The sequence below is a fragment of the Pygocentrus nattereri genome, chromosome 12, assembly GCF_015220715.1.
Source record: "Pygocentrus nattereri isolate fPygNat1 chromosome 12, fPygNat1.pri, whole genome shotgun sequence".
NCBI lineage: Eukaryota > Metazoa > Chordata > Actinopteri > Characiformes > Serrasalmidae > Pygocentrus > Pygocentrus nattereri.
The window spans coordinates 37,038,862-37,062,866 of record NC_051222.1 but is presented as its reverse complement, the minus strand read 5'-3'; the positions used below and the strand labels follow the sequence as shown (position 1 = coordinate 37,062,866).

Sequence of the window (24,005 nt, the reverse complement as noted above, 5' to 3'; positions counted from 1 at the left end):
CAGCATTGTTTAATGTGGGAACAGAAAATTTGAAAAGGGCAGTTCTATATTAAATACAGGAATTTGTAGCTTTCCATGTTCCATGTTGTAGCATTCCATGTTTTACTGGAAGCTTGTGACCTTATAGGGGTTTATAGCAATAGCCACGTTTATGCACAGCCTGATCATCTGTTAATAACCAGACTTATGGCTCAATCAGAATAGTATACACTTCAATTGGAATAGACTAGTCCATTTGAGGTCATTCCAAATGCAATTTCCATCCAACTGAACGAGGTGGGTAACATAAACTGAATGTGAAATATTTCAAATATAACAATATTATTTCCAGTTGTTTCTGATATTTGAGTGGTTAGAGGTGGGGACAAGACTCTAGTAGACTGAACTGTGTTGGATAACAGTATGACTCAGGCTTTAGTAGACTGATTTAATTAGATAATAGTCAGGGCTGCCAGGATCATTACATTTTAATAGTCATAGAAAAAAAAAATACAAGTAACAATTTAATCATATCTTCTTGCTCCAAGGTTTGGGTACCACTGCCCTGCACTGTTGTATGCATGAAAAGTCACTTGTCACACAAATAGCTCAGTTTTTGAAACAATCAGAGCTATTTTTATTTTATTTATTTTACATTTGTCTGTCTCTAGCTTTTTTGTGTGTTTCCTCCCTTGACCACATGGGGCGCACTCCTAAAGGGAGTATAAATATAAAGGGTCACTAAACCACCATGTCAAGGGATGTTCAGTGCTCTCTCTCCTCTGATATGACCTGGAAGCTGTCCAGATCAAGCCGGCACTCTTCACTTCAGTCTGCTTCGCTTCGCCTTCATTGTTAAAACTGTGACTGTATATTAGACTTGTAGGGGACTAGTGCTGTTTTGTTTTGGTTTATTGTTTATCCAGGTTTATTATAGGGAGCTGTTTCTTGTATTTTTAGGTTAATTAGTTTTTAGTAATCATTAGTAGTTTTGTTTGTTATTTTGGCAAACGCTTGTCCCTGAAGCCATCACCCCTGTTTGGTTTAGCCTCTTTAAGTCAACAGCACTGGAGGCGGTCGTTGTTAACCTTCAAACCTTCAAACCTCGACCGATCCGGTATGGCAATCATATTTGTGATCCGCATGATAGTTTTGCCACAAGTTTTACGCCGGATGCCCTTCCTGACGCAACCCTCACCATTTATCCTGGCTTGGGACCGGCACCAGAAGTACACAAAGTACTCCCCCAATGGCTGGTTTGGTTTAGCCTCTTTAAGTGACACTTTTTAATTCCACTAACGGGGAAATTTCACCTCCGCACTAATCTGTGAAGTGAAACACCGCGTTCACTCACTAGGAGCACACACACACTAGGGACAGTGAGCACACTTGCCTGGAGCAGTGGGCAGCCCTATCCACAGTGCCTGGGGAGCAATTGGGGGTTAGGTGTCTTGCTCAAGGACACCTCAGTCATGAACTGTCGGTGCTGGGGATCAAACTAGCAACCTTCCAGTCACAGGGCCAGTTCCCTAACCTCCAGCCCACACCTGCCCCAAGTTGGCCTCTTGCCAACTTGCACAATTTAAGGAAGTCTAATAAACCTGTAGTTGTCTGGTTTCAACAAGTAGACAAACATTACTTGTGCTGTCCTCTAAACATTTTTGAGCACCTTGTTAGAAGGTTTTTGTTTTACGAGTCTCACAATGTGTCTGTATGGATGCATGTATTGCTTTCTTTATTAACATTTATTTGCTTTACCACACCAAATTCTCATTCTGATTACTCAGCAGATATGAATTAAATAAATCACTTTTTGAGACAGGATACATGTGCAAGGAAAAAGGTCTTTAATATAGACAAAGGGAAATACAAGTCCAATAACACAACCCAAACAATAGTCAGAAATGTTCAAGAAGTCAGTAATACAGGCAGACAGGCTATCAAAGACAATAATGTAGACAGGTGTAGAACATGAGCAGTAGGCAGGCGAGGCAGAGCACTGGAGCTTGGGGGAAAGGCAATGGTAGGTGTCAATAATTGACATTTAATGACTGTGGAAAGTTGTTGAAGTCAGCCTAAAACAGTGAGAGATTTCTTGATAAAACTGAAAGAAGTCGTATAACTGAGAATAAAGCACACTAAAATAGGGTGAGCATGCACTGCTGTGAGTCACTCTGTAAAGCCTAAAATAATCATTCAATCAAAAAAATCAGAGGCACCGGGATGGATTTGGTGGACCATGTCATATGTCATGACTTATTAATGTCACACAAACAAGCTCAGAAAGATAGTTTGACTTGATGTTTAGGTCTTAAATGCAAAATCAACATTATACTCATAGAAATATGATGACGATAGTAGATAATTCACTCAAATACTGGAAAACTCGTCCTTCACCACGTTTTGACTGCGTTCTTTTACGAATACTATTTCAATGCACTCGCAAAAGCTGCTTGTGGGGGTCCAAAGCACAACCCATGTTGATAATTATTCTTCCACATGTTGCATGCGATTACATATTTCCATCACAGAAGTCTCCAAATCTCCAAATTCTATATAGGATTGCTTTAAATAATTGCCACCATCTCAAATAATTGCGATCATTTAAAATAAGTGCAATAATTATGTAATAATTATGAAAGGCCTAGTTAGTAGTAGGGATCAGACTATAGTAAACTGAATCTGATTGGTTAGTTGTTCAGGATTTGGTAGATTTTATTGGTTGTTGTTTGGGTTGAGTCTTTTAAACAGAATCAGATTGGTTTGGTAGTTGTTGGGGTTTAGTTTCTGGTAGACTGAATCTGATTGGGTGGTGTTGGGGTTTAGTGTCTGGTGGAATGGATTGGATTGGTTGTTATGGGGTTTAGGCTTCGGTAGATTGAATCTGATTGGGTGGTGTTGGGGTTTAGACTCTGGTAGACTAAATCTGATTGGGTGGTGTTGGGGTTTAGACTCTGGTAGACTGAATCTGATTGGGTGTTGTTGGGGTTTAGACTCTGGTAGACTGAATCTGATTGGGTGTTTTTGGGGTTTAGACTCTGGTAGACTGAATCTGATTGGGTGGTGTTGGGGTTTAGAGTCAGGTAGACTGAATCTGATGGGTTGGGTTTGGGATTTAGGCCCTGGTGAACTGCATATTGTTTGCTGGTGGTTTCTCTTGGTTTAAGCTTAAACCAAGCTGGATCATGTTCAGAATTTCCATTAGTCTGAAACAAGCAAAAAAAGTCAAATGAATGTAATAAATATATCAAATAGGATCATAGCTGTTATGTAGGTTTGTACCCACCTCTCTGGAAGGTCTTGTCACTATTCCTGAACCTGTTGGCAAACAAGCAGGGGAAGAGAAAATAAACATAGTGCTGTTGAAGTACATGGGCAGTGACACTTTTTTGTTTTGGCTTCACACTGCACAGGTTTGAATGACCTTATTATCAACCCCTCTAAACTAGTGTACAGTGTTCTTATGCACAAATAATTGAGACATGAATGTGCTTTATCCACAGTCTCAAGATTATGGCTTCTGTAATTTGTGCTAACCACCAGATGTCACTATGCTCTCCAAAGCTTTGAATTCTTTTGTAGCCCAATCAGATACAAGCCTGGAACACTTCACAAGGCTTTGTCAGCCTCACTGTCATTAAAACAAGGCGTAGGATTGCAGGATATATCTGAACAAGTCTTTGGAATGAGTATGATCATATATTCCATTCAAATAGGTGCAGATGCAAGCCAGAGACTCAGTATTGAGGAGATCACAATCTCTGTAGGCATGGCTGCAGATGTAATGAGCAAACTGTGTATTAACTAGAATAATCATGCAATTTATTTTTCCAACCCAACAAGAATCCACACTGAGTGTGAGCAAAGGCAGATGTGACATCATGTGGTTTACCTTTGACTTTTATTTTGCAGTAAATTGCTGTAATCACAGCAGCAGTTATCAAGACTAAACCAGCACCGATAGCGGCGTACACAGCCAGGCCTGCAACACACACATGAATAACCACAGATCAAAATATCTTCATAGTGTTGGTGTAAATGTTGTTATGGAGTGCAGTGGATCAGAGGGAGAATCACCTATTGAAGATGCAGGAGATGTTGATGGACCCAGATGATGTGGCCATGTGGGTTGACCAGCTTGGCTTCCTGCATATAAATGTTAGCCAATAAATTTGAATGAAGATGCAATTCTGTCCCCATCCTGACCATCCCTGTCATCTATGACACCATTCCCACATGATTCACCTCATTCCCACCTTGTCTGCAATACTGTGCCTACATCATCCCACAAATCCCCAACCTTATTCCCTCTACTTCCCCTGTACATTGAAATATGTCAAATTGTACCACACACTCACCTAAACTGATAGTTTCAGCTAGTTTAAAACAGTCCAAAATGAGTATGATCTCATTATACCTCTTTCACATGTTTTCACTCTCAATGTGGTTTATCTTTCCTTCAAATCATCCCATATTATCATCTATGTTCCCATATATATGACTCATCTTTGAGCAAACAGGCTCATCCTGCTGTCAAGTTCAGCTTATGGTTGAGGTTTACTGCACAGACAAATGTAAACGTGACCTTTTTAAAGTTGCTTTTGAGGAGAAAACAACATTTAGTCTCAGCTATAAGTTGTCGCTCATCTAACCACATTTGAAGCTTAACATTCAAAATGTTGGCAGAAGAACTAAAACCTTAACGTAATTCCTGTTTATATTCCCATTTCCATGAACTCTCTAGTCCAGAGTACAATTACGAGGACAAAGCCCGCTTCACACATACACAGCATCTTGTTTTCTGGATTTTGGTGCCCATGTCGGAGCTTCACACAGCGTACATGCGTAGCACGGCGGTGCATCCCAGAGGCAGTATTTGAATATAATTGAATTAGAAAAGATGAGAAACTAATTTTTCTGCATGTTGCATAAACTAAGCAAAATAGACTGTGAAAAACAGAAAAATATGTATAAAACCTTAACAAAAACGCATTCTTTAACTTACAAATAAAGTAGAAGTTAAACATTTTGTACTGCATATACAGTATATAGATTTCCTAGTAGGGCTACTGAGCAGCAATCAGCCAGTTACAATCAAAAGAAGTGAAAAATGTGTTGTGCTCTTTTAGGAATTATACAACCCCATTCCACAAAGGTTGGGATTATTCTCCGAATCTTCTAATGCTATTATGTACTGTAGATGATGAAAAGCAAAAGTTCTTTGCTACTGTATGTTGAGAAGTGTTATTCTTGAACTGTTGCAATATTTGATGGTGCAGTCTTTCACAGAGTGGTGAACTCCTCCTCACCTTTACTTCTGAAAGACTCAGCATCTCTGAGGTGCTCATTTTATATCCAATCCTGTTAGTGACCATGTTGCCAATTAACCACCAGGTGTTTCTTTAGCATTACACAACTTTAGCACGCTTTTGTTGCCCCCATCCCAACTTTTTTGGAATGTATTGTTGGCATCAAATTCAAAATGGGTATATATTTTTCAAAAAACAAGAAAATCCCCCAGTTTCAACATTTGATTTGTTGTCGTTGTACTATTTCCAATGCGCTATTCCGTTTAAATGATTTGCAGATCATTGCGTTTTGTTTTTCTAATGTGTTCTCTGTACATGTGAAATCATCTATGGACGGTTGGAGCTTTCAGTGGGCCTTTCAGCCTTCCTAGCTCACATCCTTGGGCTAAAGACTGACTTGTTGTCAATGTTTGGAAAGTGCCATCTGCTGTGAGCTCTGCCTTCATGAGACCTTGGATTGGTTTATAACAAAGCCTGTGGTCCCCACATTGATACCATGGCTGTCTCTACGCATTCTTGCTTCTTCCATAAGAAAGAAGCACACAGATAACACCATGGCATCACACAGCATGAGTGAGTGCCATTTCAGGGTGGATATTTTTACAATATTGGATCAGAGTTTGGTATTCTTTCCAAAAATTTGGCTGATATTGGCCCAATATGAAATAATATCTCTGCTTCATAAGTGACTTTAGTATTATTTTCTGAACAATATCTATAAGCGATTAAACATTTATTTGTGAGAGTTTGTCCATTCACTCTTGTTGCAGCTGATGCTAATGATGCTAAAAGTTTAGCATAATAAACAGGTGCAGTGGTGAGAGGTACTCACCTCCGTTTACATTCAGCTCCACTGGTGTGTAGACGTCAAAGTCCAAAAATATATCAATTCCACAGTGGTACGTTCCGGAGTCTTCCACAGTGAGCTCAGTGATATTCACCATGAACGCTGCAGCTCTGGTGTCGTCAAACATTGAGAATCTTCCTCTGTTTATCCACTCATTTTTAACTCCTGTCCTGATTAGGTCAGTACAGTTTGACCATGGACCCTTACAGAGATATTTTGGGCTTACTGTGAAGTTTGTCTTATATGCGCAGTTGATGAGGACTCCTCCTCCTGAATATCCTGTCACTGTCTCTGATTCTCCTCCACCTACTAAAAGAGGACAAATGTCCATCTGAGTAAAGGCTTCATTTGACGCTGCTGATAGTGCAGATTATATAGAAGAGCATCTCCTTACCTGAAATCAGGAAGAGGGTGAAGATGAGGAGGGTCTTCATTCTGAGTTCAGGCTTGCAGATCAAAACCAATTTACCAGAAATGTCTTGTATATCAGAGATACTGAAACTTACACCCCACCTCCTTTTAACGTCTTTCAGAAACTTTGCCATGCCCACTTCCCTTTTTGACCCTGAGGGTGAGCTGCGAACTTCTCGGAAAGAAGTTGTGAAATGTGTGAAATATGAACAAGGTTTAATAGTAAATAGAAAGTGGATAAACTGTGTGGTTGAATAGTATTGCCTTTTTGGTTATTTATTAATGTATGTATTTACAGACTTTAACCAGTTGCAGTGTGCATTGTAGAACATGGTTTTGGCGGGCCACTATTACAATATTTTATTGGCAACACTTTATTTGAAGTGGTTCTTTGATGATTGGTAATCCTTTAACAGATTATCATCTACACATCAACAACATATCAGTGAAGTTGCAGTAGTGAAGCATCTGAATACACTGAAGTACATATCTTGTAGATGTTCTGTTGATACATTACTTACATTAAGTAGATGTTTTGTTAATTTGTTACCTCCTTTAAACAAAGCCTAACCTGACCAACCTTACCCAACACCCAAGCTTCACCCTGGGCCTAATCCTAACCATAAGGTTAACCTCAACCCAAAGCCTAATCCTAACCTTAACCTCAACCCAAAACATACAGCTAACCTTGGCCCTAATCCTAGCCCTAACTTTAACCTCAACCCAAATCCTAACACTAACATTGGCCCTAATCCTAGCCCTAACCTCAACCTCAACCCAAAACCTAATTCTAACCCACATCCTGACCCTAACCTTAACCCAAAACCTAATCCTAACCCTAACCATAACCTCAACCCAAAACCTGACACTAAGCTTGGCCCTAATCCTAAACCTAAACTCAACACAAAACCTAATCCCAACCTTAACCTTAACCTCAACCTAAAATTAATATTGGTCCTAATCCTAACCTTAGTCTCATCCTAAAACCTTATCCCAACCCTAACCTTAACCTCAATCTCAACCAAAAACTAACCTCGGCCCTAATCCTAACCCTAATATTAACCAAATCCCCAAACCTAATCCCAACCCTAACCTTAACCTCAATCCAAAACCTAATATTAACCTTGGCCCTATTCTTAATCCTAATATTAAACCTCATCCCAAAACCTAATCCCAACCCTAACCAATAACCTCAACCCAAAACCTAAAAATAACCTTGCCCCTAATCCTAACCCTAATCTTAACCTCAATCCAAAACCTAATCCTAACCCTAAACTTAACTCAAAGCCTAACCTAACTCTCATCTGTTTTTAACATGTTACCGAGAGTCTGTTGAGTGTCTGTTTAAATTGGACCACTCAAAATAAAGTGCCGCTATTTTGCACGACTGTTTTATTTACTTTACTTTCCAGCACTGTATTTATAGTTCTATTAGAGACTGACGTGTATGTATGTGATGATGTTATACTGTAGATCCTGTACTGATCTGTACCAGAAGACCTCTGCTGCCATCTAGAGTACAAGATGACTTGTAGGACTGAACACTCCATATAATCATACATTTCCACTCTCACAAGCTGCTCAGTATCATATGTTCTTTTGTAAGCTAAATAAATTCTGTTGCATATTTATCACATTGCATGAGCTTTTTTAAGAAGAGTGCAATTACAATAAAAATCAAAAAGGATCTAACTGCAATACAACGCAGCAAGGAAGATTGCAGGTGATGTACATGTTATTTATAGGAAATATAGACAGTGAACACAACACATTCAGACCCCTTAACTTTTTTGCACACTTTGTGTTGTGATTTTAATTCTGATAAAGTAAAACTGTTCGCAATCGAACAGATTGCAAAGAAATCAGAAGTACTCAGACAGTTGCTGAGACACTAAACATTTCCACAGGTGGATACTCTTTGCTTTAATTATCCTTGACATGTGTGTAAAACTCAGCTGGAGTCCACCTGTTGCAATTTGAATTGGTCAGACTTAGTTTGTCAAAGGACATACTTGGGCCTATAAGTTTAAAATGCATTGTCAGGACAAAAACCAAGCCATAAGTCCGTGTAACTGTCTGTGGATCTCCGCAATCAAATGGTGGCAAGGCGTAGATCCCAGCAAGAATCTTTGCATGTTCCCAGAACCACATTGACCTCAGTAATTTAAAGGAAGCTTAACACAACACACAACCTTGAACCTTCCTAGTTGGCCCTTCAGCCAACCTGGGCAACCAGGCAAGAATGGCCTTGGTCAAGGATACAAGATAGAACCTAGTGGTCTTGCACATAGATGGGATAACCTGGCTAAACAGAAGCCACTGTTGCGAAAAAGGAATTTGTTAAACAGCATTTAATGGACATGAGGAAAAAGATTGTCTGGTCTAATAAGACGGCAGTTGAACTCTTTGGGCAGAACAGCAAGCACTATGTTAATACCGTGCCTACAGTGAAATATGGTGGTGGCAGCATCATGCTGTGGGGATGTTACTCAGTGGCAGGACCAAGGAGATGGATGAATAAAACCGAATACAGGAACGTCCTTAAAGAAAACCTCCTCCAGAGTGCATGCAAAATCAGACTGGGGTGACGGTTTATCTTTCAACATGATGGTGACCTGAAGCATGCAACCAAGTTTTTTTTAAAAGAAAATAAAAAATAGAAATTATTCACTAAAAATAGCCGAAAAATGAGGATGTATACATCCACTTAGAAAATCAACACACTGCAAAACACAGAAGTATGTATCAACATTTTAATCGCTGTACCAAGCTAAGCAAAGAGTTTGTGTCTTGTATATAGTTATGAAATTAGCCATTGCTTGCTGCATGAGGGAAGCATCAACTGAGTTAAGTTAGTTATCACCTACCATATAAATCAATACAAATTAAAGCAATACCGGGTTTCCAGAATAACGTATTCTTTGCCTAAAAGGGAACATTAAACAAAATCTGCTATTAATGGAAATAGATGAGAATAAAAGTGTAGCATGCTAATCTAGCTACTTCCTTTAATACTTGACTATAGCGTAGTTACAGGAGTTGTTGATGGTTGCCGTGGTAACAGCATCAGTAGAACTATTTGCTTTCTGGCTGAAATTCACTTTTGCATATGTTGGACCTTCAGCCGATTTTTCGGCTGAAGGCTGAGTGACATTACTTGAATCAAGGAGAAGTGTGGCTAACTCAGGTGTGGAGTAGATGACCTGATCAGGAGAGTTTGGTGGTGACTGAGCAGGAGAATAAACAGAATTTGAAAAATCACAGTGTGAAATGAACTGGACATTATCATAAACAGCATGCGAAGGTTCTGAGGGGTTTGTGGATAACTGGACATTATCATAAACAGTCTGAGAAGGTTCTGAGACGTTTGTAGGTAAATCAGCAGTAGTGTAGACTGTGGAAACTCCAACATCAGAACAGTTTCTGGTGTCTTTGATCTGGTCATAGTCAGCAGTGGGAACCTGAGAACAGAGATTAAACATACATGTTGTTAAAACTCCACTAGTGTTATGGGACGGCAGGGTGGCGGACCCAAGTGCAGAGAAGAAAACCTGTGAGAAAAGGGTCTTAATTTAATGAGGTGATGGACTGTGAACATGGTGATTGTGCATGTTGCAGTTCAGGCTCAGAGTCTAATGGACTGATTGGTCATCTGAGGAGTTATCACTGCACCACTGGGAAGCACAGGTGCAAATGGGAAAACACCTCAATGATTGAGAAATAAAAAAAAAAACAGCGGGAAAAAGGCAAACAAAGGGGACACTCAAAGCAGTTTTGCTCAAACAAAAGCTGACATAGAAAAACAGAAATAAAAAGTTAGAAAACAAAAGACAGGCCAGGCCTTTACAAGTAGCTCTCAGTGTGGACCTTCTAGGGGCTGCTTTACAAGGTGGTTCCTTAAATAACAAGTCTTTATTAACTAATCAATAAGACATCAAGTTTCACCAGCTTTTCAGTAATTACTCTCACCATAATCAACCAGTATTTTCATTCAGTCGGTGAGTTTCAACTAACTGAAGACCCACTTTTAAATGGTTATCTCCCCTTGGATGGTGTATAATGATTACATACACTGTTAGAAATAAGGATTCTGTGCAGGTACATTTTTTATGCGTTAAGGTACAAAGAATGGAAATGTACCATCAAAGGTTTAACAGTGGTTTTAAGGTCCAACTGCGAACCTTAAATAAGTTTTTCTTAGTGGAAATGTTTACAAACAGAGCAATAAAAAAGTCTGGGGATGGGACAGTGTGGAGTCAATATTATGCTACAATTATGTCCTCTGACCAAAGGTACTGAGATGTACCCTTGAGGGTACTATCCCAGTGACAAGAGCGTTACTGCCCCAGTGACACTTTACTAGTTTTTTCTGAGAGTGTACGTAGACATTTGTATCAAATGTGTACCCATAGCTCAGAGTCCTCATTTTTCCATTGAAAATGCTCAGTACATCTGAAAAAACCCTTTGTGTGATGCTACACAGCTTAGTTTTGTAATTCTTGATTAGGCTTGGACCTATCATGGTTCAATATGCTAAAATATGCTAATGAGGGGATTGCAGTATGATGGCAGGAAACATGTTTGCTGCAAATCTTACTTATTCGAAGTGTTTGTTAGCTAAAATTAAGATGCGTCAATTTTTTGTTCCACAGCTATTTAATAAACTGTCTGATACCTGGGAATCTCTTTTTATGGGAGGAGCCTGTAGCTTAGCTAATCATATTCCACTACTTTGTTAGCGCCAAAGGAGGCAAAGGGGGCAAATAAAAATGTTACTCATGCATATTAATGAATTGTTGAGGGTTAAGGTTTAGCTTGGCTCTTAGGCAATTTCTGGCAGTTTCCCAAACATAAGAGTAATACATCCATCCATCCATCCATCCATCCATCCATTATCTTCCGCTTCTCCGGGGTTCGGGTCGCGGGGGCAGCATCCTAAGCAATGAGGCCCAAACCTCCCTTTCCCCAGCCACTTCCACTAGCTCTCCAAGGGGGATTCCTAGGCGCTCCCAGGCCAGCTGGGCGATATAGTCATGCCAGCGTGTCCTGGGTCTTCCCCGGGGTCTCCTCCCAGGTGGACTTGCCTGTGACACCTCCCGAGGGAGGCGTCCAGGAGGCATCCTAACTAGATGCCCAAACCACCTCACCTGGCTCCTCTCGACGTGAAGAAGCAGCGGCTCTACTCCGAGTCCCTCCCGGATGACCGAACTTCTCACCCTATCTCTAAGGGAGAGTCCAGACACCCTGCGGAGGAAACTCATTTCGGCTGCTTGTATTCGCGATCTTATTCTTTCGGTCATTACCCAAAGCTCATGACCATAGGTGAGGGTGGGAACATAGATCGTCCAGTAAATCGAGAGCCTTGCCTTATGGCTCAGCTCTTTCTTTACCACAACAGACCGGTAAAGAGCCCGCATCACTGCTGACCCAGCACCAATCCGCCTGTCAATCTCCCGCTCCCTTGTTCCATAACTCGTGAACAAGACCCCGAGATACTTGAACTCCTCCACTTGAGGCAAGAGCCTATCCCTGACCCAGAGAGGGCTCTCCACCCTTTTCCGCCAGAGAACCATGGTCTCGGATTTGGAGGTACTGATTCTCATCCTGGCCGCTTCACACTCGGCTGCAAACCGATCCAGCGAAAGCTGCTCCTCCTGGATCCGAAGTTAAACTATAAGCCGGACTCTCTTCTCCAGTACCCTGCATAGACCTTACCAGGGAGGCTGAGGAGTGTGATTCCCCTGTAGTTGGAACACACCCTCCGGTCCCCTTTTTTAAAAAGAGGCACCACCACCCCAGTCTGCCAATCCAGTGGCACCGCCCCCGATGTCCACGCAATGTTGAAAAGGCGTCAGTAATGGACAAGCCTATTCCCATGTCCCCAGACTCTGCCTCCTCACCGGAGAACGTGTTGGTGGGATTGAGAAGGTCCTCAAAGTATTCCTTCCACCGCCCAATGACGTCTTCAGTCGAAGTCAGCAGCACACCATCTTCACTATATACAGTGCTAGTGGCACACTGCTTTCCCCTTCTGAGTCGCCTGACGGTTTGCCAGAATCTTTTCGGAGCCGACTTAATGTCACTTTCCAAGGCCTCAGCAAACTCCTCCCATACACGGGTTTTTGCCTTGGCGATGACTGAAGCCGCAGATCGCTTGGCCAACCCGGTAGGACTCCTTCTTCAGCTTGACGGCATCTCTCACCTGGGGTGTCCACCACCAGGTTCGAGGATTACCGCCCCGACAGGCACCAACTACCTTACGGCCACAGCTACGGTCAGCCGCTTCAACAATGGAGGAACGGAACATGGCCCATTCTGAGTCAATGTCCCCCACCTCCCCCGATATCTGGTCAAAGTTCTGACGGAGGTGTCAGTTGAAGATCAGTCTGACAGGTTCTTACTATACGTTTGGGCTTGCCTGGTCTGACCGGCATCTTCCCCCACCACCTGATCCAACTCACCACCAGGTGGTGATCAGTTGACAGCTCAGCTCCTCTCTTTACCCGAGTGTCCAAAACACATGGCCAGAAAAGAATACAGTCCAGCCCCTCTCAAGGAGATTGGACCCAGAGCCCAAGCTGTGTGTTGAGGTGAGCCCGACTATATCTAGCCAGTATCTCTCAACCTCACGCACCAACTCAGGCTCCTTCCCCGCCACTGAGGTAACGTTCCAAGTTCCAAAAGCCAGTTTCAGCAACCGAGGATCAGAACGCCAAGGCCCACGCCTTCGGACACTGCCCGATCCACAACGCACCGAACCCCTACTACTGCCCCTCCCATTGGTGGTGGGTCGATGGGAGGGAGAGTAATACATATAATCATTTATTATTCAATAGAGTTTATAGACAGGGTAGGTTTTTATTAAGGTTTAGGGTTAGTACTGTTAAAGCATTCGTATCAATAATTTCTTTCTTCTAACTTCTGTTTTTCATGTAATCACTAGTAGTTACTACTTGTAAAGAATAATATGATACATTGATACTAGTAGGTGAGTATAGAAAGTTTCAGTTAAAGAAACATAAAAATATAGTTAACACAGAGGGTGAGTATTGCTTAAAGAACCATACTGTACTACTGCTACTTCTACTACTAATACTACTACTAGTATTAGTAGTACTACTGCTACTATTGCTAATATTACTGCTACTACTACTTTTACTATTATTACTATTACTACTACTACTACTAATGTTAATAGTACTACTACAATACTACTACTATTTCTACAACTTCTACTACTACTAATGCTAATAGTACTACTACCAAATAATACTACTACTATTTCTACAATAACTACTACTACTGCTGCTGCTACTACTACTACTACTAATAATAATAATAATAATAATAATAATGATAAGTAATGGAGTTGGTCACTTGTGTTTAAAGTGAACAAAACAATTTGATCATGTCTGGTACAAAATATAAAATATGAATATAATGCTTTTTTTACTATTTCTTGTGCAATTCAGGTAGGCCAATATTTCACTTGATTCATTATTAAATATTTTATTTGGACCTGTTCTAATGAGAACCTGCTCAAAAATATGATTTTGCCTCACCTTATGGTTGTTTGAGAAATCTCTGAGGGGCTGGCTTTGGGTTGAGGCTGGATCTGAGGAGAAATAATTCCATAATATTAAATCAGTGATACATTACAAAATAAAAATGTGTTTTTTCACTATTAAATAATATATAAATATTACTTGAAAGATAAACAAGAAGTCTGACTGATTTGACAAAGTGTCTGTTGTAACTCCAGCTTGCCTGATTCCTGCTCATTTATATCCAGCAGAGGGCAGCACCGCTCCATCCCTGTTAGCCTACTGAGGCCTAGTGAACTCTTTCATCTCACTTATGAATGTGTGCACTCACTTACTGGAAATTTAACTTGGCTGAACATTCTGACACAAGGAACTGTCTTAAAACAATAATATGAATAATGCTGTAAATGCTTTGGTGAATTCAGTCCCCTGAATAAATGCACCTGTGTGTATTTGAGTGTGTATTCGTGTGTGCATAAGGTGAACAGAGGTAAGAATATGCATGTCTATTATTCCTTTATAATCTGTGAAATAGTTTAATATTGATTACTGCAGTTTTTCACTGTTGATCTGCTTCTGCTCAAGATGTTTGAATGTGTCTGTTCACACTGGCACAGGATAATAAAAGCATTCTTAATCACTATTTTTCACTTTAATTACCTTTAAAATCATTGGTGAAGTCTTAGATTTTGACAGTTCATTGTGGGCCAAATTCTTATTTCTTATTTTTGGTCATTATTTCCCCCCTTGTCCTTTTTTATGGACTGAAATATTGTGTGTCTTTGGTATTGGTGTATATGCCTGTGTATATGTGGGTGACTGTGCCTTGCCTTGAGTCTTGCTTCTCTTTCTAAGAATGACTATGAAGAATAACAGTCCAATCAGAAGCAGCAGCAGAATCACAGACACAACAACGATCACAGAGGAAGACGGAAGCCCTGGTAATAGAGAAACAGAATCATAATTCATAAATTAGTCACAAACAATAATCTACCCATTCCAGGGTGGATCATCGGGGTGCCACGGTATGTAAGAACCTGCAAGAGTATATGCAGATAGTGTGGCTTTAGAAGTTGAGGATGTAGTTGGTTCTGAGGTCAGTGAACTGGTGTGTTGATAACTGTGGTAGAACACCTGGATTTAAAGTAAATAGCTGATGTTTCAAATAAACACTAGTCTGTGTGCATAACATTATTACTGATTGAGGTGAACCAGGAGATGCAGTGTGTATGTATGTTGTACCTTTTGGTGCAATTGTCTCCGATGAGGACTTTCCAGAAGGTTTAGATGAAGATGTGTTTGATTTTGTGCTCTGTGGATTCCGGCTTGGTGGTGATGGAGGTGATAATATTGTTTCCTTTTCTGGTAATGAAGCTGAAGACATGTAAAGATTACACATTCTGAATTATTTCATGCTTGAGACAAGCAGGGGTAAAAATGCTCATGGCAAAATCTGTGACACCAGTATTTTGAGGGGAGGCACAACCAGCAAAACTTCCAGTTCTTTCTGGAATAAGCCATTTATAAGCCAAATTCATTATTGATTAGTAAATGGATATGTTGTAAGTGTATGGGAAATATCACTTATAAATATGAATACAGCAACAGCTGGATGAACTGTTATTTATAGTCAGTTGTACATGTTCAGTTTTTCATAGCTATCAATGGTCAATGTGTAGTTTAGGAAAGAAAAGTGTCAGCCAAAAAGGGATATATTTATACGTGTGTACTGATATCACAACCCTATTGCCTTGTAACTGCCACTTAAATACAGTGTAGATAATGCTGATTTCTGCTGAAGCAGTTTCTGACCAGTAGATGGAGCTGAAATGAAGTGAGCAGCAACACATCAGTGGTGTGAGATTATTTCACACTTGAGACAAACAGTATTTGAAGCCGAGGCATCACCAGAAAGGATTTCAGTGTATCACACGGAATTAAACATTAAAAGATAGGGCATGTCAAAGTGCACAAACAATAATGTAAATATTAGGCTGGATCAGAATCGAGAGATACTTTAGGACCAAGTATCATTCTCAGAAAGTGGTATCAGTGCACTGTATTTCTGTATCTGTGTCAGAATGCGTACTATTGTAAATACTTTAAAAGGTATGGTTTATGTGGGCTTTTCTCTCGCACTCATAAGCATTTTTGATTTCCAGATATTTGAAAGTTCCAGGTGTGTTTGCAAACGCTGAGCCAAGCAGATGAAAAGGATTGGAATTTCCAGATTTGCCTAAAAATGCCTAATACTTAAGAAATCCCCACAACTTCCCTCACTTCCTTAATTTAGAACTATTAATATTTCTTGAGTCACATGGAGCGAATTTGTGCTTATGTGAGTCATTTTCACTCTAGTGGTCACACTACTATTTTTCACACGATTATTTTTGTGCAGCCTTAAACAAGACCACAGATAAAGGAGGTCGCATACCAGGTGCACCATTACAATCGCACATCTTAACAATCTTCTGAGCTGCTACAGTTACAGCCATGTGATTCGGTCCTCTTTACAATTTATGATGAAAATTGGCTGGACTCCAGGCTCTCTGTAAATCTCCGTAAAAGGATCTTAAAATAGAACGTTCTGCATACAATACGTCAAAATGAGATTTACTCACCTGTAACTCTGAGGTTGATCTGGGTGATATAGACCTTGTATCCATGGTCAGATGTCCAGTCTGATTCAGCTCCACACCAGTATTCACCAGAGTCTCCCTCAGTCAGACTGTTGAAGCTCACAGTGAAGATCTGCCTTGCTCTGTTATCATGCAGAGAGAGTTTTTCCTCATTTATCCATTTTCTGCTCTCTTTAACTGATGTTTTATAAGTACAGCCAGCAGTGCCCACTCTCCTACAGAGGAACTTGGGGTCACTGCTGTGGGATTGTGAGTATTTGCAGCTGATGTTGACACTTCCTCCTACATGGCCAGTCACACCTACGCTCTTCTTATAGTCTTGATCTGTCAATCATAAACAATCAGATTAAATCAAAGGCATTACCTTTATAATGTCATAGAGTCCTTTCAGATAATCCCATAACTTATTAAATTTATGGAGCCACAACCACAAAGGCCACAACCCCCTCATTAGATGTATGTTAGATCAGCCTCCTGAAGATCAACAGGTAGTATTCCCATGTATAGTTGTGCATTACAGGCTCACATAACTATAGTCCATGTTGTAATCAATTTCCAAAGAGGCTGATCATGCCAGTACACAGACACTCAGTTCTGGAGACTACATAAGACCAAGCTCTGAGGACTGGGAGAAGTGAGGAAACTGCAAAGAACATCGTCAAGATCTCTCTATTCCTCAACCAACAGTTGTTACAAAAGTTTGAACAACCCTGGTTGATTTAGGTGTAAATGAGTTAACACATCCTCTACAGGAAACAACCTAAAATATATTTTTTGCAACTTTTAGTTGCTGAGTTCAACAAAAAATACAGCTTAAATTCAGCTAAATGTGCAGAAGTGTGTTCTGAGTGGAGGATGTGTTCACTTCTTTTTATTTATGCTCATGCAGACGACTTCTTAAACACACAATCTTGGTCAAATATGAGAAATGATACAAATGAATTTCCATGACAGAGATCAGACAAGCAGGACTGGAAAGGAATCTGTGAAGACCCCATCATAACACTGATATAATGAGTGGACAAGTTCTTAATAGAGCTACATTGAAAGGCACTTTGACATCACGGTCCCTAATATTTGATATTTATGGGAATTTGTTCATTCACCCTCACTGTAGCTGATGTTCATGATGGAGGAGGTTTAGAATAAAAAAGATGAACAGTGCTGGGAGAGACTCACCTTCCTCTACCTTCAGTTCCACTGGTGTGTAGACGTCAATGCCAAAATTTATTTCAACTCCACACTTGTACATTCCAGAATCCTCTACAGTGAGCTCCCTGATCATCACCCAGAACTGTGCAGCACTGGTGTCGTCAAACAGTGAGAATCTTCCACTGTTTATCCACTTATTTTTAGCGTCTGTCCAAATTGGCTTTGTCATGCAGGGCCATGAACCCGTACAGAGATATTTCTGGTTTGATGTGTATCCTCTGTCGTATTCACACTTGATGAGGACTCCTCCTCCTGAATATCCCGTCACGTCTATAGAGTCTTCTCCACCTACTAAAAGAGGACAAATGTCCATCTGAGTAAAGGCTTCATTTGACGCTGCTGATAGTGCAGATTATATAGAAGAGCATCTCCTTACCTGAAATCAGGAAGAGGGTGAAGATGAGGAGGGTCTTCATTCTGAGTTCAGCCTTTCGGATCCACACCAACTCCTGGAACTTACACCCTGTCTCTGTGTGACTGTTTCTAATACAGCATCTTAAACAGAAACTGAGGATGTGCTCACTTCCCCTTCTTATATTGAGAAAGAGAGAGCTGAGAACCTCCCTGCATGCGGATGTGTGAAACATGTTTGAGGAAAGTCACAACTGAAACACTTTCAAGTGCTTTCAAAGAGGCTCATCGCAGTGAATGTAAATGACAGGTGGTGTTGAGTTGTGTTGATGCACCACTGTGTTTGTTTTGTCAGGTTTTGGCCTGTTGCAGAGTGTCTATCAGTAGTTAACCTGATATATGGCCAGAGCCCACCGGCAGGCCCAAAGTTACAGTACACACTATAACCTATAACCTCAGAGTAGCTTAAGCCATTTTGCACTAAACTCCGTGTAGTTGATAATAATGAGACCTACTTTATATTAAGTGTCTCTCATAACTGTGTAGTTACACATGAATAACACATACAACAGTGTAAGTACTGATGACTTACTCAATGTTACAAACGGATTACAGAAGTACAGCCTATGTAATTACACATGTATAAACTTCAGTTTGCCTCATGTAATTACACAAGTGCATCTTTATGATACACTATAGATCAGATGATATCTTTATGATACACTAAAGATCAGATGATATCTTTATGATGCACTATAGATCAGATGATATCTTTATGATACGCTATAGATCAGATGATATCTTTATGATACACTACAGATCAGATGATATCTTTATGATGCACTATAGATCAGTTGATATCTTTATGATACGCTATAGATCAGATGATATCTTTATGATACACTACAGATCAGATGATATCTTTATGATACACTACAGATCAGATGATATCTTTATGATACACTACAGATCAGATGATATCTTTATGATGCACTACAGATCAGATGATATCTTTATGATGCACTACAGATCAGATGATATCTTTATGATACACCATAGATCAGATGATATCTTTATGATACACTACAGATCAGATGATATCTTTATGATGCACTATAGATCAGATGATATCTTTATGATGCACTATAGATCAGATGATATCTTTATGATACACTATAGATCAGATGATATCTTTATGATACACTACAGATCAGATGATATCTTTATGATGCACTATAGATCAGATGATATCTTTATGATACACTATAGATCAGATGATATCTTTATGATACACCATAGATCAGATGATATCTTTATGATACACTACAGATCAGATGATATCTTTATGATGCACTATAGATCAGATGATATCTTTATGATACACTATAGATCAGATGATATCTTTATGATACACTACAGATCAGATGATATCTTTATGATGCACTATAGATCAGATGATATCTTTATGATACACTATAGATCAGATGATATCTTTATGATACACCATAGATCAGATGATATCTTTATGATACGCTATAGATCAGATGATATCTTTATGATGCACTATAGATCAGATGATATCTTTATGATACACTACAGATCAGATGATATCTTTATGATACACTACAGATCAGATGATATCTTTATGATGCACTATAGATCAGATGATATCTTTATGATACACTACAGATCAGATGATATCTTTATGATGCACTATAGATCAGATGATATCTTTATGATACACTATAGATCAGATGATATCTTTATGATGCACTATAGATCAGATGATATCTTTACGATACACTACAGATCAGATGATATCTTTATGATGCACTACAGATCAGATGATATCTTTATGATACACTACAGATCAGATGATATCTTTATGATGCACTACAGATCAGATGATATCTTTATGATGCACTATAGATCAGATGATATCTTTATGATGCACTATAGATCAGATGATATCTTTATGATACACTACAGATCAGATGATATCTTTATGATACACTATATATCAGATGATATCTTTATGATACAATACAGATCAGATGATATCTTTATGATACACTATAGATCAGATGATATCTTTATGATGCACTACAGATCAGATGATATCTTTATGATACACTACAGATCAGATGATATCTTTATGATGCACTACAGATCAGATGATATCTTTATGATGCACTATAGATCAGATGATATCTTTATGATACACTACAGATCAGATGATATCTTTATGATACACTATATATCAGATGATATCTTTATGATACAATACAGATCAGATGATATCTTTATGATACACTATAGATCAGATGATATCTTTATGATGCACTATAGATCAGATGATATCTTTATGATACACTATAGATCAGATGATATCTTTATGATGCACTATAGATCAGATGATATCTTTATGATACACTATAGATCAGATGATATCTTTATGATGCACTATAGATCAGATGATATCTTTATGATACACTAAACATCAGATGATATCTTTATGATACAATACAGATCAGAATTGCATGATTACTGTGACGTAACTGTAACAAGGTGACCTAATCATGTCACATTGATTAATACCATTCTGTGATGACACTGTACCTTTATAACAAATACACAGGACCTTTCCTGTAATGTAGTGTTATAGTTACACTTTAAGTGGGCAGTTCCTGTGGAGTTATTATAGAGGTGATAATGGAGTGGTAATGTAGTAACGGAACATATTAATAAGGGGTACATTTTAAGATAAGATACATCTGCTGTTCTGTCTCATTACAGACTGGTTTACTGGTCAAGACCGGTCAATACTGGTCAAGACCGTATTATGTGACTAACAAAACAACAGTAGATTTACACACCGGCAACAACCTCAGGAATGGTTAGACATGCGGTGGAGAAATACTAGGGGGTTACGATCTGTATATACTATAAGGGGCATCGAACTACCATCAAGGTAAACCTTAAAGTGTTTCAGTGCAAGGGCTTCCTTCTCAATGGTACTGTAAGCTAGCTAATGCTTAACACATTTCCCTGAAAAGTAGGTGTTAAAAAAAGGGGGTCCTCTTGTAGGAGGACTGCACCAGCCCCAGGACCACTGGCATCTATTTCCAATTTAAATGGCTTATCAAAGTCAGGTTTGGCTAGAACAGGGGAGCTACTTAACAAAGCTTTCAAACGCAGACTGGCATGCAGGGGACCAAACAAAAGGACGGTTTTACAGAGGAGGTTGGTGAGTGGCAAAACAAGGTCGATCAACACAATCCTCCATTCGTGGTAGAGGAAAAGAATCCGGGACTGTAATGGCGTTTACTTTTATGTAATCAGTGCAAAACCTATATGTTGTGTCAGGTTTTGGGACCAGAAGACAAGGAGAACACCAGGAGCTGTTACTGGGAACTGCAAATCCGTTTTCTAGTAAGTACTCAGTCTCTTGCTGTAAGAGAGAACATTTACGTGGGCTAACGTGCTATGGGTGCTGCCTAATGGGTGGATGTCCGTTAACATCAATATCGTGCTGAAGGACAGAAGTTTGAGATGGAATGTCTGAAAATAGAGAGGGAAATCTATCAAATAGGGATTTAAGGTCAGACTGCGCAGCTAAGGGTAAATCAGACAGCTTCCCCGATACACTGTAATGCGTGAGAGTTAGAAAGGCGAGCGCAAGCGTGACCGTTTCTGCCCAGGTGAAGGTTCTCAGGTTCAGGTGCATATTCACTAACTGAAGCTGTTGCCAGTGGAACAGACGAGTGGGAAGGAGGCAGGGGAGGACTAGGGTTAGTCACATGTACATCTATAGAATGAGCGACATAGGGCTTTAACATGTTCACGTGAGTTTTGCAAAACTTACGGCGACGGTCAGGAGTTGCAAGAACATAGTTAGTGCTTGATACCTTCTCGGTTATTTCATAAGGACCACAGTAGCGTGTCTGTAAGGCAGAGCCAGTAACAGGTAGGCATAACAATGTTATTACACACTTCCTTTTACTGCTGGAAAAGACCAGAACTGTTGAGCTGTTGTTCCAGTCTGATCTCAAATTTTCATTTGTGTTATTACCCTTGTGTAATTACATGAGAGAGAATCGGCTGTTGCAACTAGTAAGATGCAGTTGTGTAATTACATGAGGCAAATCTGAAGTTGATACATGTGTGTAATTCCATAGGCTGTACTTCTGGAATCCATCTGCAACAGTCACTACATCATTAGTAGTTACATGGTTGTTGCATAAGTTGTTCACATGTAACTAAACAGTTATTAGAGACACTGAATATGAAGAGGGACCAACACTTCTATAACATAAGAAGAGCTCAGCCTGTTTGTGCTGTAATACCTTGTAGTCACTGAATAATAAGCCTTAATATGTACTGAGCCTGGGATTTTAAGGGGTTAGCATTACTGATGTGTGTGAGTGGGTCTATGCAAGCAGCCTATCAGTGAATGGATACATATTACTCCATATTTGCATGGTCATGTCATTGATTCTGTACTGTCTCAGAAGGCCTTTACTGCCATCTAGCGTACAGTGTGAGTAACTGAGGAACGAAGTTGCAGTATGACTGAACACCCTTTGCTATTTTCTCCATGTAGGAATATAAATGTGATACAGGTAAAGGGTTCAGAGCAGAGGATTTTGATGGTTTGTAAAGCTTTAGGGTGCTGCTCTGGGAGGAATCTGCATCTCATTTTATTTCTTGTGTTGTTTTCCATTTATAACATTACATGTATTTTCATGATGTGTTAGAATCTCAATTCTACAATATTTCTTACCTGAATGGTTCTTGGCTCGAAGACAATGTTCTAGAAAAAAACTAAGAGGTTTAAAGGCGACAGAATCTGATTGGTTAATGGTGGTGTCCAGACTCTGATAAACTGAATATGATTGGTTAATGGTGGTGTCCAGACTCTGATAAACTGAATATGATTGGTTAATGGTGGTGTCCAGACTCTGATAAACTGAATATGATTGGTTAATGGTGGTGTCCAGACTCTGATAAACTGAATATGATTGGTTAGTGGTGGTGTCCAGACTCTGATAAACTCAATATGATTGGTTAATGGTGATGTCCAGACTCTGATAAACTGAATCTGATTGGTTAGTGGTGGTGTCCAGACTCTGATAAACTGAATATGATTGGTTAGTGGTGGTGTCCAGACTCTGATAAACTGAATATGATTGGTTAATGGTGGTGTCCAGACTCTGATAAACTGAATATGATTGGTTAATGGTGGTGTCCAGACTCTGATAAACTGAATATGATTGGTTAATGGTGGCGTCCAGACTCAGATAAACTGAATCTGATTGGTTAATGGTGGCATCCAGACTCTGATAAACTGAATATGATTGGTTAATGGTGGTGTCCAGACTCTGATAAACTGAATATGATTGGTTAATGGTGGCGTCCAGACTCTGATAAACTGAATCTGATTGGTTAATGGTGGTGTCCAGACTCTGATAAACTGAATATGATTGGTTAATGGTGATGTCCAGACTCTGATAAACTGAATATGATTGGTTAATGGTGGTGTCCAGACTATGAGAAACTGAATATGATTGGTTAATGGTGGCATCCAGACTCTGATAAACTGAATATGATTGGTTAATGTTGGTGTCCAGACTCTGATAAACTGAATATGATTGGTTAATGGTGGTGTCCAGACTCTGATAAACTGAATATGATTGGTTAATGGTGGCGTCCA

General features: G+C 39.7%; 2 protein-coding genes across 2 annotated transcripts; both read right to left on the bottom strand.

Moving 5' to 3' along the window:
* Window positions 1–1,803: 1,803 nt before the first annotated feature.
* On the bottom strand, window positions 1,804–6,611 carry LOC108411730. The gene is made up of 6 exons (XM_017683450.2): window positions 6,530–6,611; window positions 6,121–6,444; window positions 4,057–4,125; window positions 3,872–3,961; window positions 3,266–3,297; window positions 1,804–3,185 (listed from the first exon to the last, which is right to left on the bottom strand). Exons 1-6 carry the CDS (start codon window positions 6,567–6,569, stop codon window positions 2,802–2,804), a joined length of 939 nt encoding a protein of 312 aa, XP_017538939.2. The 5' UTR covers window positions 6,570–6,611; the 3' UTR covers window positions 1,804–2,801.
* A 2,674-nt stretch (window positions 6,612–9,285) lies between these two features.
* On the bottom strand, window positions 9,286–18,430 carry LOC108411736 (CMRF35-like molecule 8). The gene is made up of 7 exons (XM_017683458.2): window positions 18,318–18,430; window positions 17,909–18,232; window positions 16,712–17,053; window positions 15,333–15,464; window positions 14,921–15,028; window positions 14,109–14,161; window positions 9,286–10,007 (listed from the first exon to the last, which is right to left on the bottom strand). The coding sequence occupies exons 1-7, from the start codon at window positions 18,355–18,357 to the stop codon at window positions 9,555–9,557; spliced, it is 1,452 nt and encodes a 483-aa protein (XP_017538947.1). The 5' UTR covers window positions 18,358–18,430; the 3' UTR covers window positions 9,286–9,554.
* Between the last annotated feature and the right edge of the window lie 5,575 nt (window positions 18,431–24,005).